Genomic DNA, 19,013 nt, shown 5'->3' with positions numbered 1-19,013 from the left:
ATTAAGAAGTACAAATTGGCAATTACAAAACAGGCATGGGGTGTAAAGTATAGCACAGGGAATACAGTCAATAATATTGTAATAACTATGTATGGTGTCAAGGGGGTACTAGACTTATGGGGGGAATCACTTCCTAAGTTATATAAATGTCTAACCACTATGCTGTACACCTGAAGCTAATATAATATTGAATGTCAACCATAATTGGGGGGGGGGGGGAAGCAGCTTGACATTTTAAAAAAGTATATTTGGAACAACAACAAATTATATATATATTTTTTTTTTAAATTTTTTTTTACAACCAAATCAAAGTAGATACTGAAATTCCCCACCCACAGAACAATCCAAATGAAACAGCTAATGAGTCAATGAATAAACCAAAACAGAGAATCAGCAACACAACTCCATTCCAAACATGAGAGATCAAACCTATTTGATGTAGCTCTTGCTGACAACCTGAGTGAATAATGCTTAGCAGAGTCACAGCCATGTTAACTGTAAGTCCTAGGTCTTGCTCTTCTCAAACTGCATCTCCTTGCCAAGCCCTAACTGAAGGACCTTTCACAGACACAAATGGAAGAGTTAACTCTTTTCCAAAGAAAACTTTTAGATACGTAGAACAAATAAACAAGTTGGGAGTTAAGAGACCTGGAACTCCTGGAGTTGTCCCTAATTACATTTTGTGATTTTGCGCAAGTCATTTCTATGAGATTTAGTTTTAGGACTTGTAAATTCTGGAGATTAGAGTCCCTTTCAGTTCTTAAATCTCTACGATCTGTCCTAGTTAAGGCAAGAGCATGGGCTCAGAGGGTATGCCTTGCTTCCTAGCCTAATTCTTGAGAATTAGTATTCTTAGCCATCCTTAGGCTAGGGTTTGGCAATGAAAATGCTATTCTATTGCCTCTCCACCATCACTGAGGTTAATAAAGGTAGAACATAAGAGGAGGTGTGCAGTGAACAACTGACATAACAACCAACACAGAAAGCCACAGAGATCTGTGGCAGCAGTGAGGGGCTACTTAGTGTATGATACTAAAAACGTGAGAACACATATATTGCACAATATAAAAAGTTGACAAGAATCACACAGAACTGCACAGTAATGGTTTATGCTATTCAAATCTGTCCACTTCCATATTAGAACATAAACTTGATGTGGACAAAATTTGCCTTTTGAATTTATTACTGTATCCTCTGCACCAAGAATAGTGCCTGGGACACCGCAGGCACTCAGTATTTATTAAATAAATGAATAGTGTCAGACAAGCACTTCTCTTCAATGGATCGAGGTATCTCCTGGCTTAGGAAAGCAAAATTCAGGGGGAAAAGCAAAATCTCTTTGCTTTTCAAAGAGTAAATTATACATTGTTCCTCATATAATTGAAGCATACAATAATAATAACTACAACTATTTACTGAACATCTACTTAATGCTCTATATGTAAAACTCTGCTCTATTAATTAAAGCTCAATAATAGATAGTAAGGAATTATTACTCATACTATGCAGAAAAGGAAATTGAGGTCCAGAAGGATAATTTGTCTTGGAAGAGCCAGGATTAGAAACTATGTCTGTCCAATTCCAAAGACTGTGTTCTTTCTATTACTGTAAAATGCCTTTTAATAAATCAAAACATTAAACCAAAATGAAGATGATAAATACCTGAGCTAGTCAAGAGAGCACTGCAGGCTTTCTGGGAAATTCATTTATTTAACAAAGGTTTATTTATTAAGTGCCCACATAATGTACTGATTGGCCCTAGGCGATAAATGCAAAGGTGTTAGTGACTAACAAGGTACAGGGATAGAAGTGCTCAAGGGATAGACTGATGCTACCTGGAGAAGTCAGAGAAAAAATAACACCCCCATCAGGTTTTAAAAAGCCAAGTAAGAGTTTAACAAGTGGACAAGGATAGAAAGGGAATTCCAGACATATAGGCATGAAATGGCATGGCATATTCTGGGAAATAAGGGCAAACCTTCACTGCTGGTAGGAAATTAAGACTAAAAAGCCAATCAACCAAGCCTGTGAGAGTAACCTCCAATTTCCATGAACAGTATTGTCTAATCAGTTTTACCCAGTGTATCTTTCTCCTTCCATCTCATTCTTCAGTTATTACTAGGAGAAATCCTTCATAAAGGAAAGGAAGACTTAGTGGAGAGCCATTGCAGAACTGAAAGCACTCTTTACATGAGATCAACTTTTTCCCAAGAAAGAATTCCTACTTTTGTGTAGTACCTGTGGAAAACTTTTATAAATGCTTTATCTGTAAGTTAATCTTCACAACAATTCAAGAGTAAAGTATTAATACTGGCATTTTATTGATAAGGAAACTAAAATTCAGAAGAATAACCTGTTAAAGTTACATGAAGCCTGGAAAAGACAAGCTCAGAACCCAGGTGTGACTAAAAAAAAAAAAATCCGAACTGTAAAATCTCCTTGAGAAACCATAACAAATAAATAATTTTTTAAAAATATCTAAGTTTAGAACAGAGAGGAGAACTGCAAAGAAGTAGAGGGACTGAGATGAGAAAAGCATTTTATTATCCTTAACCTTCTCAATAGAAAACTGATACTATTACCACCCTAGCAATTAAATTGCTAATGCCATATATGGCAAGGACATAGCAATCTAAGTAGTAACCTATTGGATTACAGAGGAAGAAGTACTCAATATCTCCCTGAGGAGTCAAGTTTCATATAGAAGATCAAATCTGAATTGAGACTTAAGAGATAAGAAAGCACCACTGCCAGATAGACAAGTTGAGGTAGGAAGGACATAACAGCAGAAAGAATACTGAATATGAAGGTAAGAAAATAGACATCATATTATAGTTCAGCATATAATAAACACATGAAAGAGTCCCATATTTCCTTATGGCTTCTTTTTTCACCTCCATCATGTCCCTTGGCTGTCACCTTGCCAAGACCATCCTAAATAACGCCCCTCTCTCTATCCCCTCCCGCCAGGGTATATAATTGCCTGCTTTTTTTTTTCTTTCATGGCATTTATCATCACCAGACATGTATTTTTATTTATTTGTTCACTATTTGTCCCCCACTCCTCCCCTTACACCATCTACAGCTAGAATGCAAGCTCCATTTTTCTTACTAAATGCAAATTTTATTAGTGTACTTTAAAGCAGATATACTGGGTAAACTACATAATATAGTCACCATAATACTATCACTTTGAATTAGTATTACAGATACTTCTAACTACTTAATTATTTTCAAAATATATTCCAATATTTAAATTATGTTCAGTTAAGTGTACTTGAAGGTTTGCAGCATTCTCCATTATTTATATTAGACAAAAAGCAGCCTAAATCAACTTGCTCTGGCATTCCATGATTTGTGTTTGTACATCTCTAACATAAATTTATACATAGCTATCAAATGGGTACTCTGGCTATGCTATAATTTAAAAATTTTATCTGAATTTGCACCACAAAAAGTTTATTGGTTTCTTTATACTAGGAAGTGTCTTATCTGATTATTCATGTTCAATATTTGTAGACCACTTACTAGAGCTGCACACTTTTTAATTAAATATAAGTGTGTAGATTTCAAGTCCCCCATCCTACCCCAGTTCACTCTACCCCTGCTGTATTCCTGGAAATACTCTAGATTTGAATGAATCAAATTCTCTAGAAGCTAAAGGGTAAAGAGCAAGGGAAACTGGATCAACTTAAAACAATACCATGAATGTCAACTGCTTGAGAGAAGAGATTTCATTTTGTTCACTGCTGTTATCCTGTGTCTGTACAAGCAGCTGGCACACAGTAGGCTATTAATAAGTAATTGTTAAAGGAAAGAATGTGTGATTGGAAGCGGGGTTTATGAAAAAAGTGCTTTGATTACCACACTAAAAAGTCTGGGCTTGCTTCTCTGTCTGATAAACCACCCTTGAGGGAGTTTAGTGAATGACCAGCTATGCCTTTTAGATCACTCTGGTTGAAGAATGAAGAAGGACTAAAGAACAATTCAAAGAATGGACTAGAAAACATGGTGGAAGATGGAATGAAGAACAAATGGAAGCTGGAGAAAGGAAGACTACTTAGAAAGTCATTGAAATAATTCAAACGACACATGACAGAGGTCAATACTGCGGCGATTTAGAGTCAATTTTAGTTTTATATTATGTAACGCATAGTAAAGAAACTAATTAAAGGGGGGATTATGTTAAAAATGTGCTTTTTCCAAAGTTTACCTGGGAGCTGGAGTCTGGGAATCTTGCACTTTGAGTAAAATCACAGAGTCTGATCCTAAACAAGAAACACAAGAGCATATTATTACTGATAAAACTGCAGTTATACATCCTAGATGTCTGTGTCTTAAGTTCCCATATTTTGTTACAATCTATTTTCATAAAAACAACACAGCATAAAAATAAAGACAAGGTGGGAGAGAGAGAGACTGAGCCAAGAATAGGGCTTAGTGAAGAGCTTACCCCACAAATATAGTAGTTACTCTGAAATACAAGTATACACTGAGTGGCCAGATTATTATGACCACCCCATCAGTACTTCGTTGGGCCTTCAATACTGCGGCGATTCTTCTTGGCATTGACTCCACGAGATGTGAAAGTTGATGCGAGGAATCTGACACCATGCCTGATGAATAGCACTGTCCAGTTCTGTGAGATTTGATGGTTGTGGAACCAGCTGCCTGATGGCTCTTTTAACTTCGTCCCACAAATGCTCAATTGGACTGAGATCTGGTGATTGTGGGGGGCCACCTAAGCAAGGTAAAGTCTCCCTCATGTTCTTGAAACCACTCCTGCACAATACGAGCACCGTGGCATGGCGCATTGTCTTGTTGGAAGAAGCCATCTCCATTGGGATACGCCATCAACATGATAGGATGAACTTGATCAGCAACGATCCTTAGGTATGCTGTGCTATTCAGACGTTGTTCCACACGAATTAAAGGGCCCAAATCATGCCAGGAAAACATGCCCCAAACCATAACACTGCCCCCACCAGCTTGAAGGGTTGTACTCATGCATGTGGGGTGCATGCTTTCATGCTGTTTCTGCCAAATTCTCACTCTGCCATCTGCATGATGCAACTGGAAACGTGATTCATCGGACCACATGACTTTTTTCCAATGCTCGACTGTCCAATCCTTGTGTTCCTGCGTGAATTGGAGACGTTTTATCTTGGTAACTGCAGACAGCAAAGGTGTTCGAACAGGCCTTCGGCTTCCATATCCCATACGATGCAGTGTACAGCTAATTTGCCTACAAACGTCGGGTGGTCATAATAATCTGGCCATTCAGTGTATATGGCTTCAGCCTCTACTCCTGGGCTATGCCTGTTTCCTGAGATTCCTCTTTCTATTCCTGGGAAACAAGAGCATGCCAAGATATCTCAAAAGTCTTTAGCTCATGAACTACCATGAGACTGAACAAAGTGAAAGAGCAAAGGGGAGGGAGAGGTAAAAAGGGATGGAAACGCAAAAAGAAACAGCTATAGGAGAAGCAGTTGAGTCAAAAAGTACAAACTCTATCATTCTATCACTTAGTTTCTGTGTTGATAAAAGCAAGAATCATGTCCTTCTAAAGCACTATGATTAAAACCTTATTTATAATATTTATTAAATAGTACAAGTAATTGAACAGTTCGATGTAATACATCTGTCCCAGTTTAGTTTTACCTAAGCATCTGCCATACAAGGTATGCTTCTGAGGTTAAAGGCTTTTTAAAGGAGTGATAGTTCTTGGTAAATAACTACTAGTATATAACATACCTAAAGAAGGGCAAACTAAGCAAAGAAAAAAATTATCATAGCAAAACCTTACTTAACTAGAATGCTAAGGGACAGAATATTTTTATTAGCTGAAAGTTAAGCAGAAAACTCTTTTTGTTTCCAAAACTTGCTGACGACCATTCTAAAACGTATAAACCTATTATCCAGGTTGTATATTAGCTTATTAAGAACTTTTACTTCAATACTTAATTGATTTACTAAAACAACTAGAACATCAGAGTACAGATGACACTTCAGATGGGTTTGTACAGATGGGTTTGAACTGTGCAGGTCCACTTATATGTGGATTTTTTTTTCAATAAATACTGTAAATGTATTTTCTTTTCCTTATGGTTTTCTTAACATTTTTTCTCTAGCTTACTTTATTGTAAGAATACAGTATATAATACATATATCATGCAAAGTATGTGTTAATCAACTCTTCATATTATCTGTAAAGCTTCTGGTCAACAATAGGCTATTAGCAATTAAGTTTGGGGGGAGTTAAAAGTTATATACATAGGCCCTAACTGGTTTGGCTCAGTGGATAGAGTGTCGGCCTGCGGACTCAAGGGTCCCAGGTTCGATTCCGGTCAAGAGCATGCATGTACCTTGGCTGTGGGCACATCCCCAGTAGGGGGAGTGCAGGAGGCAGCTGATTGATGTTTCTAACTCTCTATCCCTCTCCCTTCCTCTCTGTAAAAAATCAATAAAATATTAAAAAAAAAAGTCATATACATGGATTTTCGAGTGCATGGAGTAGGGGTGGTCAGCACCCTCTACCCCCCATGTTGTTCAAATCATTATAAAATACGAGAAACAGAAAGTACTTAAGTCTTTGGGCTTAATGAACTTTGACTCCAGACGCTGCTTCGGAAGTTAATCTTTTACATACTATATAAAATCATTTGCATTTCCATATAAGAAAAAAGTTACTTATAGGTTTACCTATAGCATGGCTAAGTGAATTATACGTACTTAAGGTATTTCTATGTTAACTAAGTTACATGTGCATTACAACCTTGCATTATAATTCATAGAGCCAATAAATTGGCTATTAGGAAGTATAATTAAATTATATTGAAAATATGGCATACAATACCATTTTTACCTTTGGATTGTGTATTTGAAGCTGATGAGTTATCTGGCTGATGTGGAAGAGAGTGGTGATGTTGGAGTTGATGGAGTAGATCAGAATCTTTGGAACTGAATGAAATATCTGGCGTATAAGACGATAAGGGATACCCACTGTGAGACAGTTGTTCCTGGGAAGTTAAAATGCTGGTAGATCCAGAGGATGAAGTATCAGAGCCAATAATCTGAGCTGCACAAGAGTTTCCATTTTGAAACAGTGTGTCTTGTAAAGTATTCCTACTGGAATTAAGACATCGAGATCTAGCAAGAGAAGAATATATTTCAATATCATATAATGCATGCAGAATTAAATTCATTTGAAATAAGTTTTGTGACTCACAGGTGTAAAGGAAAATGTGTGGTGGGTTTGGCTACAGAAAACTGTTTCCCTGTGACCATCTGTAGCAGCTGTCTGTAAATCTCTCTTTCTTCTTCTTGAACTGTCTGTAAAAGAAAAAAAAAATCTTAAACACATTCAATGAGGCCAGTGTTTCTCTTATAAGTACCGCGCGCTAACCGATTGCGCCACTGGAGCTCCGAGGCCAGTGTTTCTCAAAGTAGCATCTAGATTCCCAGAAGCCTTGCCAAAGCTCAGGCAGAGTCCTCAAGGTAATTAAGAATTATGGTTGACTAAGGATATTCTAGAAAATGATATAATACATATAAGAGGAGTTTAGTAAAATAAATTCCAGATAGTATAGTTCAGAGAATTGTGGGGCATATATGTAAATAATAGTGCAAAGAAGCTATAGAATATGAAACCAGAAGGCCAACAGGCAACTATTTCTGAGTCAACTGATAGAGTCCCAGAAATAAAACATTTGAGGACCTCTGAATTAAGATTCTAACAAAACCCTTGGTTCTTGATACCTGCTAGAAAAAATCACAAGGAAGTGATCAGAACAGTCAAGATCTGAGTGCAATAACTTTCTAACAATTTTCTACTCCGTTAAATTTTTAAGAATGCTTTTTCCGGAGATGGTTTTCATCTCCAACACATATTTATTTATTTTTCTTAACTCCAAAAACTTAGGGAAAGCACATGCTCCATAAGATTCATTCATTTATTTATTGACTTAAATACCAACTGTGCTCCAGTCAGTAGAGTTATTGCACTGAAAAAGATAAAGTTCCTGCTCTTATGGAGTTTACCTTACAGTTAAAGGATTGAGAAACAAAACATTAGTCAGATAGTATGAACAAAACTAAAGATAAGAAAATAATAGAAAGTGATGGAGGGGCAATACTGAGAACAGGTAAGACTGCTCTTAAACTGTGATATTTCAACAAAAACCTAAATCAAGGGAGGAAGTCAAAGAAATTTATAAGAGTATTTCATACAAAGGAATAGCAAATTCAAAAGCCCTGAGACAGGAATGTGCTTTGATGTGTTCAAGGAAGAGCAACGTCAGTGTGAATCAAAATAGTAGTAAGAAATGAGCCTGGCCGATTTGGCTTAGTGGATAGAGCGCCAGCCCATGGACCGAAGGGTTGTGGGTTTGATTCTGGTCAAGAGCAGGTACCTTGCTTGCAGGCTTGGTCCCCAGCCCCAGCGGGGGTGTGTGCAGGAAGCAACCAAAAGATGTATCTCTATCTCACATCGATGTTTCTCTCTCTCTGTCTCTCCCCTTCCCTTACACTCTCTCTAAATATCAAAGGAAAAATATCCTTGGGTAAGGATTAACAACAAAAAAATACATAATAATTTTTTTTTTAAAGAAAAAGAAATGAGGTTACTTACAGAAAAACAGATTACATAAGGACTTGTAACCATGGTAAAGCACTATTCTATATAGATCCCCTAGCAATAAGCTGCATTCACTAAATAATATATATACCCAGTGTTTTTCTTCCTTGAAATCTTATATACAATTTAATACACACACCAATCTTCACAAAACAATTATAATACTTTGTGCCAGGGCTAGCAGCATCTTGCATTATGCCATTTCGATAGTCACATAAGCATTTTATTTAGCTACAAGTGTTTGTTAAAGGCAGAATGAACTAAGCAATAATCTATACAAAGGTAAAGAGACTGAATTTTTTCTTCTTGATTTTTTTTTGCTACAAATTTGAAATTTGTCACTCCTTCTACTATCACTCTGAACATCTCTCACTCTGGAATGATTTAAGAACCTCCTATTTTTCCTGTTTCTACTCTTACCCTCTATGGTAGAATAGCTAGTGGTTCTTTTACAGTATTTATTTTATCTTTTTAAAAATATATTTTTATTGATTTCAAAGAGAAAGGGAGAGAGAGATAGAAACATCAATGATGAGAATCATTGGGCTGCCTCCTGCATGCCCTCTACTGGGGATCGAGCCTGCAACCCAGGCATGTGCTCTTGACTGGAATTGAACCCAGGACCCTTCAGTCCGCAGGCTGATGGTCTATCCACTGAGCAAACTGGCTGGAGCAATGAGTCCTTTTTGTAACTGTTGCTCAGCTCTTATCACATACTCTTGCCAGTTTGTCTATCCTTTTCCTACTATGATTTACTAGTCCTGCCACCCTCTGCTTGAGTATTTTAGAATCCAAACTTAAAACCAAAAAAATTTATAGCATTTTTACTAAGACACAAATAATCAAGTCTTGCCACCTAAAACATCTTCATTACCAAATTATATAATTATTCTTGACCCCACAATAAAGCTGCAATGGGCAGGAACCACATCACCAGGTTGTATAACAAAAAAGCACACTGACTAGACTCCTTCAGAAGACCGAGGCTGCAGGCTGGCCAATGACTAGTTGTATGACCTCTGATTTTTACTTTTCAAATCTGTAAAATGTAAATATTACCTCATTTCTACCTGTATCACAGGGTTAAACATTCAAAACAATAGTACATGTGGAAAGCACACTGGAAACTCTAATGCTATATAAATGTAAGGTCATTATTACTCATTTGTATCTCCACAGCAATCAGTACAAAGCTGAGATGCATAAAAAATATTTAACTGAACATTAATTTATAAGCACATTTCCTATAGTATAAATTATCTGCTATTATGGTGTTTATCTTACAGTTAAAGGATTGAAAAACAAAACAGTCGATACTATGAACAAAATTAAAGATAAGAAAATAATAGAAAGTGATGGAGGGGCAACACTGGGAACAGGTAAGACTGCTCTTAAACTGTGATATTTTCAGAATTTTTTTTCCTTTAGGTTTATTGAATAAATATAACAACCCAACTATCAAGAGAACATCTTTCTTTTGGGGAAATCTATGATCTCAAAGATCTTACTCATAATGAAAGGATATAAATTATTTAGCTGGCTTCTAGATTTTTCTTTTATATTGGGGAAAAATTGTCCTAGTAAGAAGTAAGGGTGGCCTAGCCGGTTTGGCTCAATGGACAGAGCACTGACCTGCGAACTAAAGGGTCCCAGGTTTGATTCTGGTCAAGGGCACATGCCCAGGTTGCAGGTTCAATCCCCAGTGGGGAGCGTGCAGGGGGGGCAGCCAATCAATGAGTCTCTCTCATCATTGATGTTTCTATCTCTCTCTCCCTCTTCCTTCCTCTCTGAAATTAATAAAAAATATATATATTTTTAAAAGGGTGGGTATTTAATCAAATCCAGCAAGGTTAACAGTTTTGCCACATGAAACAAGTTTCCAAAGGGTCCAAAAAAGAAAGAAGAGAGATAGTTTGATGTATGAGAAGTATTCAGACGATAATGAAGATTAAGTCTATAAATTGGACAGATATATGCAAGAAAATGAAACTAGACCACCAACTTACACCATACACAAAAATAAACTCAAAATGGATAAAGGACTTAAATGTACGACAGGAAACCATAAAAATTCTAGAAGAATCCAAAGGCAACAAAATCTCAGACATATGCCAAAGCAATTTCTTCACTGATACAGCTCCTAGGGCACTTGAAACTAAAGAAAAAATGAACAAATGGGACTACATCAAAATAAAAAGCTTCTGCACAGCAAAAGAAACCATCAACAAAACAACAAGAAAACCCACTGTGTGGGAAAACATATTTGCCAATGTCATATCTGATAAGGGCCTCATCTCCAAAATTTATAGGGAACTCATACAACTTAACAAAAGGAAGATAAGCAATCCAATCAAAAAATGGGCAAAGGACCTAAATAGATACCTTTCAAAAGAGGACATTCAGAAAGCCAAGAGACATATGAAAACATGCTCAAAGTCACTAATCATCCGAGAGATGCAAATCAAAACAACAATGAGGTACCATCTCACACCTGTCAGAATGGCTATCGTCAACAAATCAACAAATGACAAGTGCTGGAGAGGATGTGGAGAAAAAGGAACACTCGTGCACTGCTGGTGGGAATGCAGACTGGTGCAGCCACTATGGAAGACAGTATGGAGTTTCCTTAAAAAACTGAAAATGGAACTCCCATTTGACCCTGTGATCCCACTTCTAGGAATATATCCCAAGAAACCAGAAACACCAATCAGAAAGGATATATGCACCCCTATGTTCATAGCAGCACAATTCACCATAGCTAAGATCTGGAAACAGCCTAAGTGCCCATCAGTAGATGAATGGATTAGAAAGCTGTGGTACATCTACACGATGGAATACTATGCTGCTCTAAAAAGGAAGGCACTCTTACCATTTGCAACGTCATGGATGGAACTGGAGAGCATTATGCTAAGTGAAATAAGCCAGTCAATGAAGGAAAAATACCACATGATCTCACTCATTCATGGATAATAGAGACCATTATAAACTTTTGAACAATAATAGATACAGAGGCAGAGCTGCCTCAAACAGATTGTCAAACTGCAGCAGGAAGGCCGGGGAGGGTTGGGGGGCAGGAGGTAGGGGGGTAAGAGATCAACTAAAGGACTTGTATGCATGCATATAAGCATAACCAATGGACATAAGACACTGGGGGATAGGGGAGGCTAGGGGACTGTCTAGGGCGGGGGGATAAAATGGACACATATGTAATACCCTTTGTAATACTTTAAGCAATAAATTTTAAAAAAAAGTCTACTATCCAACAGGAATAGAAGACAGTAAGAAAAATAATAAAATCCTACACTAAAATATCTCTTCAATTTCTTTAGAACAGATACCAGCATTCAAAAAGAAAAACCATAGAAAAGATTAAGTAAATGGAATGGTTAATAAACATCTAAATTGGAGGGGAGAAATGGCTGAATGTAGGCAAAGATTCTAACCATAGCTCTTGTTGCAGGTTGTCCTTACCTCTTCTGCTGTGCTAACATGTCGCCTCTGAGTTTTCTTGGGGCTCAAAAGGTTTCGACGACATGAACCACTCCAAGATGGACTTGGAACAGATTTAATAGGAAAAGATTTTTCATATGCAGACACGTGGCAGTGATGGTTTGACTTTCCCATAAAACTGTTTGATAATCCACTAAAACAAAACAAAACAAAAGTTTGTAAGAAAATCTAACCCAGGTATTATTCCACTTTCAAGAAATAACAACAACACAACAAAAATTAGCAGGTAGAATGACAGATATACCACTTAAGGGAAATATACAAAAAATGATATATGGGTTGCTGCATCAGGTTCTGCCACTTAAGAGGTCTTAGATTGCCAAACTATATAATTCTCAAACACCTAAAACTGTATGTCTCAGCTTCAGGATCTATAAGTTCCTTTAGTCAGGAACTACATACTTGTGTGGTACAACAGAAAGCATATCATATTAGACCCCTGCAAAAAATCTGAGTTCTAGATATACTAACATACACAATACACTTCCTTTTTACTCCTCACATCCCCTTGCCCCAAGACCTTTGGAGGGAATTATTTTAAGCTTAAATTTGCAGAGATGGATAAAACCAAAGCCTCTCAACAAAGCTTTTAAACTGAATTTTAACATTTCCTAAAACACCAACAGAGGGCTCCCATCCTTCATTAAAAACAACCAGAGGCTTTTATTAGACTGTAACACTCTCTGTGAACTTCTCCTCTGGCCTCACTGTATATCTCCTCTGAAGGAAATTTTGTTTTTGCTTCTTTATATTATTTGCACCCCCAAATAATGTGAAAAGTTGGCAGGAAAAATAGTTTTGTAAACTCCAACCCAGTCTTATCTCTAAGGACAGGTAAATAATTTAAAATTTTTAAAAATTTGCTCTTTCTCATTTATTGTTACCAAACAAGTCTTAAGTATTTGCTATCAATATAATGAATTTTCTTTCCTTTTCTTTTCTTTTTCTTTTGCTGAGAATGCAAAATAGAGTTACAGAGCTGACTAAACTGAATTCAATAAAATCAACTCTTTAAATCAGTATATGTGGTTTGGGCACAAATGAATCAGACTAGGTCTAAAGAAAATAAAAAAACACATATACTCTAACTCTTCAAATTCTAATGATTTCTATGTGTGTTAGAGAAAGGAGCAAGGACTCAGAATTTCAGGAACTGGCTTATTTTCTTAGGACAGGTGGACGCAGCTAGGAAAAGATGGCAAGGATGATATAATTTGTTTGGTGAAGATATAATGAATTCCCCTCAATGCCTTTTGTATTTATTCTTCCTAGAGAGTGTATTGTATCTATGCCTTTAATAAAAGATTCTTTTTTCTAAAGAAACAGTAGGAGGGCATCTTGAAATGCCAGACAGCAAGTGTAATACCAACAAGTAACAATGTTGGGTCAGACACAGAAGTAAGCTTGGACTCCCACTGGCTAAAGTTGCAAGAATGTAAGCATCAAAAAATGATTGTAGTGCATTAAAACACACTAAAGCCATAGTGACACACACAAAAAATAAAAGAGCAAAAATATATATATATTTGAACCACTTGAAGTTGCTATTAAAATAAATTTTTTTGGGAGAAACCAAGATGGCGGCATAGGTAAACACCGGAAATTGCTGCCTCCCACAACAATTCAAAAATACAACTAAAAGACAAAACGGACATCATCCAGAACCACAGGAAGGCTGACTGAGTGGAAATTCTACAACTAGAAGGAAAGAGAAAAGCACACTGAGACTCAGAGGAGGTGCGGAAGTGCAGAGGTACGGAGGCGCACGCGGCAAGGGCTGGCAACTGAGGACTCGGCTGTCTTTTTGAATCAGGAGGGAGTCACAAGCCCCCGACTGCTCTAAACTCCAGTCCGGTTGAGTCTCTGGGGACCCAGGCTCATACGGGGAGAAACTGGACTGTCTGGCAGTTGGCAGAACTCAGAACTCAGAACTCGAGGGAGGCTTTCTCTCAAAGGTGCTTGCAGCGATTACCAGGACACTGAGACGCAGGGCCCCTTAGGGCAGGGCTGAGAATCAGCCATAGCCATTTGCTCCGCCCTGTTGATTCCCTGAGACCCCGCCCCACCCAAGCTGCAGCAGAGCTTTTGCATATGAATGCCCTGGCCCTTTGCAATATGAAAATTACCTAACAAACTGCAGCTGGGCCAGACAGACCCAAAACTTCCAAGGGGAATCTGCAGATCTCTTCGTAGCTCCTGTTGGGTAGCCTTAGGCAGAGGCTAAATTAGCACCTCCTTAGATCCAAGAGCCAGTGTACCCAGTGGTCAGAGTGGGACCATCCAGAATACAACTCCTCAGATCCATAAGGGATACACTCAGGGGGTAGACTCAGTGAGCACCAAAGCCCCACTGAAGCAAGTCTTGCCTCAGAAGGGTGTCTCCAGCACAGAAGTTCTCCCACCCTAGACACAGCTGACTCTCACAGCCAATTGGCCTGGAGGTCAATTCCTCCCAGTGATACCTACAACAATCAAGGCTTAAATACAACAAGACTGTGCACACAGCCCACAAAGGGGTGCACCAAGAGTGTCCACCTCAGGTAATTGGGGAGGCTGAGCCACTGGGCCCTATAGGACACCGAGCACACAAAGCCACTCTACCAACACAGGGAAGCATAAAAAATGCGGAGATAAAAAACAGGTCACAAATGACAGAAATGGAGGAAAGCAAACAACTGGATATAGAGTTCAAAACCACACTTTTAAGGTTTTTCAAGAACTTTCTAGAAACCGCCGATAAATTTAGTAAGACCCTCAAAAAGTCTGGTGAGACCGCCGATAAATGTAGTGAGACCCTCAAGAAATCTAGTGAGACCCTCGAGGTTATGAAAAAGGACCAACTAGAAATTAAGCATACACGGACTGAAATAAAGGATATTATGCAGAGTTCCAACAGCAGACTAGAGGATCACAAGAATCAAGTCAAAGATTTGAAATACGAAGAAGCAAAAAACACCCAAACGGAAAAGCAAAATGAAAAAAGAATCCAAAAATACGAAGATAGTGTAAGGAGCCTCTGGGACAGCTTCAAATGTACCAACATCCAAATTATAGGGGTGCCAGAAGAAGAGAGAGGGCAAGATATTGAAAACCTACTTGAAGAAATAATGACAGAAAACTTCCCCTACGTGGTGAAAGAAATAGATTTACAAGTCCAGGAAGCGCAGAGAACCCCAAACAAAAGGAATCCAAAGAGGACCACACCAAGACACATCATAATTAAAATGCCAAGAGCAAAAGACAAAGAGAGAATCTTAAAAGCAGCAAGAGAAAGAAACTCAGTTACCTACAAGGAAGTACCCATAGGACTGTCAGCTGATTTGTCAACAGAAACTTTGCAGGCCAGAAGGGAGTGGCAAGAAATATTCAAAGTGATGAATGCCAAGAACCTATAACCAAGATTACTTTATCCAACAAAGCTATCATTCAGAATTGAAGGTCAGATAAAGAGCTTCACAGATAAGGAAAAGCTAAAGGAGTTCATCACCACCAAACCAGTATTATATGAAATGCTGAAAGGTATCCTTTAAGAAGAGGAAGAAGAAGAAAAAAGTAAAGATACAAATTATGAACAACAAATACACATCTATCAACAAGTGAATCTAAAAATCAAGTGAATAAATCTGATGAACAGGAAAAAAAATAAAATAAAATAAACTTTCTTTGGCCTATCCAGTTTTGCTCAGTGGTTAGAGTGTCAGCCCTTGGACTTAGGGGTCCTAAGTTCGATTCCAGTCAAGGGCACGTTCCTCGGTTGCAGGCTTGACCCCTGGCCCTGGTCAGGTGCATGCAGGAGGCAACGAATCCATGTTTCTCTGTCTCTCCCCCTCCCTCTACTCTGTCTGAAAATCAATGGAGCCCAGCCAGCGCAGTTGATCATTAGCTATGAACCAGAAGGTCACAGTTCAATTCCTGGTCAGGGCACATGCCCAGGTTTCAGCCCAATCTCTGGTAGGGGGCATGCAGGAGGCAGCCAAGCAATGATTCTCTCTCATCATTGATGTTTCTATCTCTCCCCCTCCTTTCCTCTCTGAAATCAATAAAAATAAACTTATTTTGAAAATAGGTAATAAAAAAGGAAGACCTAATCATATATCCTGCCTTCCCGGTAGGAAATGTATTCCAGAGTCACCAAATAGTCCCAGCTAATGAGGAAGAAGAGCTCTTCCTTAGCAGAGTGCCAATTAATAAGTGTAGGAAAAAATGATAAAATTAGAAAAATATTATCTCATTAACTCTAGTAAAATTATTATACGTTCAGAGGAGGCCCAAAGGTACAAACTTCCTGTACTAGAGGACAAAATGATGATGTTATGAAAAAGAAATCTATAAAATCCAAACAAACTTCCTGTTATAAAATGTCATAGGAATGTAATGTACAGCATGGTGAATATAGTTAATAATACTGTATTGCATATCTGAAAGTTGCTAAGATTAAATCTAAAAAGTTCTCCCACAAGAAAAAAAAATTTCTGTAACCATGTATGGTTATTGAGGTCAACCAGACTTATCATGGTGATCATTTCACTATCGAATCATTACGTGGTATACTTGAAACTAATATGCTATGTCAATTATACCTCAATTTAAAAAAACTGTTACCAGATAAGAGTTATCAATTGAGATTAATAACTATTAGAGTGATATGAAACTGGTCATTCATATAATGCCAAAGTAACATCATTTAGATTACATTCTAGTCACAAGGGGGAATGAAACCTAACTGTACAAATAAGGACGAGACTATTATCTCTCTAATCCAGAGATCAATCCATTATCACTAATGACAGAAGAACCAGATAGAGGTTTCCTAAATGTGAAATAAGACAGCATCACCTTTTACTCAAGTCAAAAACCTAGTTTAGAAAAAATACAGAGAATAAAGGACAAAATAATGATGTTATGACAAAGAAATCTGTAAAATCCAAAAAGTGAGACATTCTGCAGAAAAAAAGTCATGTCATTATAAAAGGGGCTGTTCTAGATTGTAAGAGACTGAAGGGCAATAACTACCAGATGCAATCCTAGATTGGATACTGGTTTAAGCAAAATTAGCTGTAAAGGATAGTTTGGGTCAACTAGGAAAATTTAAATATAATTTAGTTAGAGTATAAGATAAAATTTACTGAGTGGTAAAAAGGAGATGATTGAAAAAACAAATTAACAAAAGAATATGCACAGTATAAACTCATTTTGGGGGAAAAAAGTGTGTGTAAATGCAGAGAAAAAAGCTGGAAGGATATATACTAAAATTTTACAAAGGTGATCTCTGACTGGTGGGAATGCGAGGCTCCTATTTTTTATTTTTGCTTATCTGCATTTTCTAATTTTTTACAAAGCACATGTACTATTTTTTCAATAATGTTACTTGAAAAAAATAACAGTATGGCATTGTTTAGCAAAAAAATCAACCTGCCAAGAGACGCAATATCTTTAATGAAGACAAAATGATACTATACATTTCACCATCGTATACATAGCATATGTATTATGCTATATATGAGTAAGAGACAGTGACAGAAGAGCAAGCATAGGAAAAGATGTGGAAGGAAATACACTGAGGGAAGAGAATGAGATTGTGGGTAGTGGTCATGGGTCTTTAGTTTTATGAGTAATGTTTTAATTTTGTGAATGTATTCATGAATTCAGGTATAATTGTTTAAAATATTAAGAAGTGGGAAGATGATTCTGAGAGTACTGACACGTTTTCACAGTCCATGTGCCAATAATCATAAAATAAAATAAAAGCCATCTTATTGGTGGCTTTCAATCAACACTAGAAAGCTTAGCCTTGACTAAGCAGGAAATTAAATGCTATAACATGCCTAAAACCCATCACTCCTGTAAAATTTAAGAAGTCATAAATACTATTTTAAAGAATAAATATTTTACTTATAAAGTGCCTGATGGCAAAGCTTCTAAGCCAAATTTCATCTGCCTTTAATAATCAGTATAAACTTGGTGAGAGGATAGGTAGGGCTTATGAAGTTGGGCTAAATAGTAAATAGGAGCAAGTACTTTGTGACTCTATTTTCTAACAGAAATAGCTTATGTCTAGATGACTAAGGCCAGGAGGTACAGAGCTGCCTTGGTTTAAGCAGTCTCTGTTATGTAAGAGCTCACAACATGTGCTAGTTTATTTGCTACTTTAGTTGCAGATACTGGTTTTCATTTTGAGATTCATAATAGCTATACAGATCCTCAAGAGTCCTAATATATTCATATCTACCAAAATGTCCCTCAAAACTCTCCTCTAGCCCAGCCGGTATGCACAAAGAGGTCACCGAATGATTCCCGGTCAGGGCACATGCCTGGGTTGCAGGCTCAATCCCCAGCAGGAGGCAGCCGATGGATGTTGATGTCCTCATCAATGTTTCTCTCTCCCTTCCTCTCTCTAAAATCAATAAAAATATATCTTAAAAAAGCTCTCTTCTTTAATAAGATTTGGCTGTCATCAAAATTCAGCACCAAGTAAAAGTTGAAAGTTTAAAATGGACTTGTCCATATCTCTATGGTTTAAAGTTCAAAAATGGTGTTACTCTTTTAAAATACCAATGTAACAACTATCTTACAGGCATTTCCTCTTATGTCGCAGAAAGGGCTTATGAACTAAGCAGCCAGAATACCTACCTTGAGGTCTTTCGGGTTTCGAGGTAAAGACTTCGGCTGTTTCTTGATTTTTGTGAAGTTGTACCTGATGCTGGAGTGGAATTTCTCCACTGGCCATTTGCACTCTGACCAAAGGTTCTTAAGTCTCCTGAGCCAAGAAAACTGTCTGAGGAAGGTTTATCTAAAGGAATAAAAGTTTGAATAAATTAAATACCTACTGTGGTTCTCCATTTGACTGCAACCATGTCCAACATTGAAT

The 19,013-nt window shown here is 37.5% G+C and overlaps 1 protein-coding gene across 1 annotated transcript in view; it reads right to left on the bottom strand.

Annotated features, from left to right (window-relative positions):
- Positions 1 to 19,013, bottom strand: part of SENP1 (SUMO specific peptidase 1) — a gene marked incomplete at both ends in the record, with an annotated part of 47,024 nt that overhangs the window by 16,634 nt on the left and 11,377 nt on the right. Inside the window, 5 exons of the mRNA XM_081082705.1 lie at positions 4,214 to 4,268; positions 6,866 to 7,149; positions 7,229 to 7,332; positions 12,107 to 12,278; positions 18,776 to 18,935. Coding sequence (XP_080938831.1) covers positions 4,214 to 4,268; positions 6,866 to 7,149; positions 7,229 to 7,332; positions 12,107 to 12,278; positions 18,776 to 18,935 — 775 coding nt within the window. The remainder of the gene's footprint in view (positions 1 to 4,213; positions 4,269 to 6,865; positions 7,150 to 7,228; positions 7,333 to 12,106; positions 12,279 to 18,775; positions 18,936 to 19,013) is intronic.

Source organism: Myotis nattereri (genome assembly GCF_964212035.1).
Source record: "Myotis nattereri genome assembly, chromosome: 2".
NCBI lineage: Eukaryota > Metazoa > Chordata > Mammalia > Chiroptera > Vespertilionidae > Myotis > Myotis nattereri.
The sequence above is the reverse complement of the archived record's forward strand: the minus strand, read 5'-3'. Positions and strand labels throughout refer to the sequence as shown.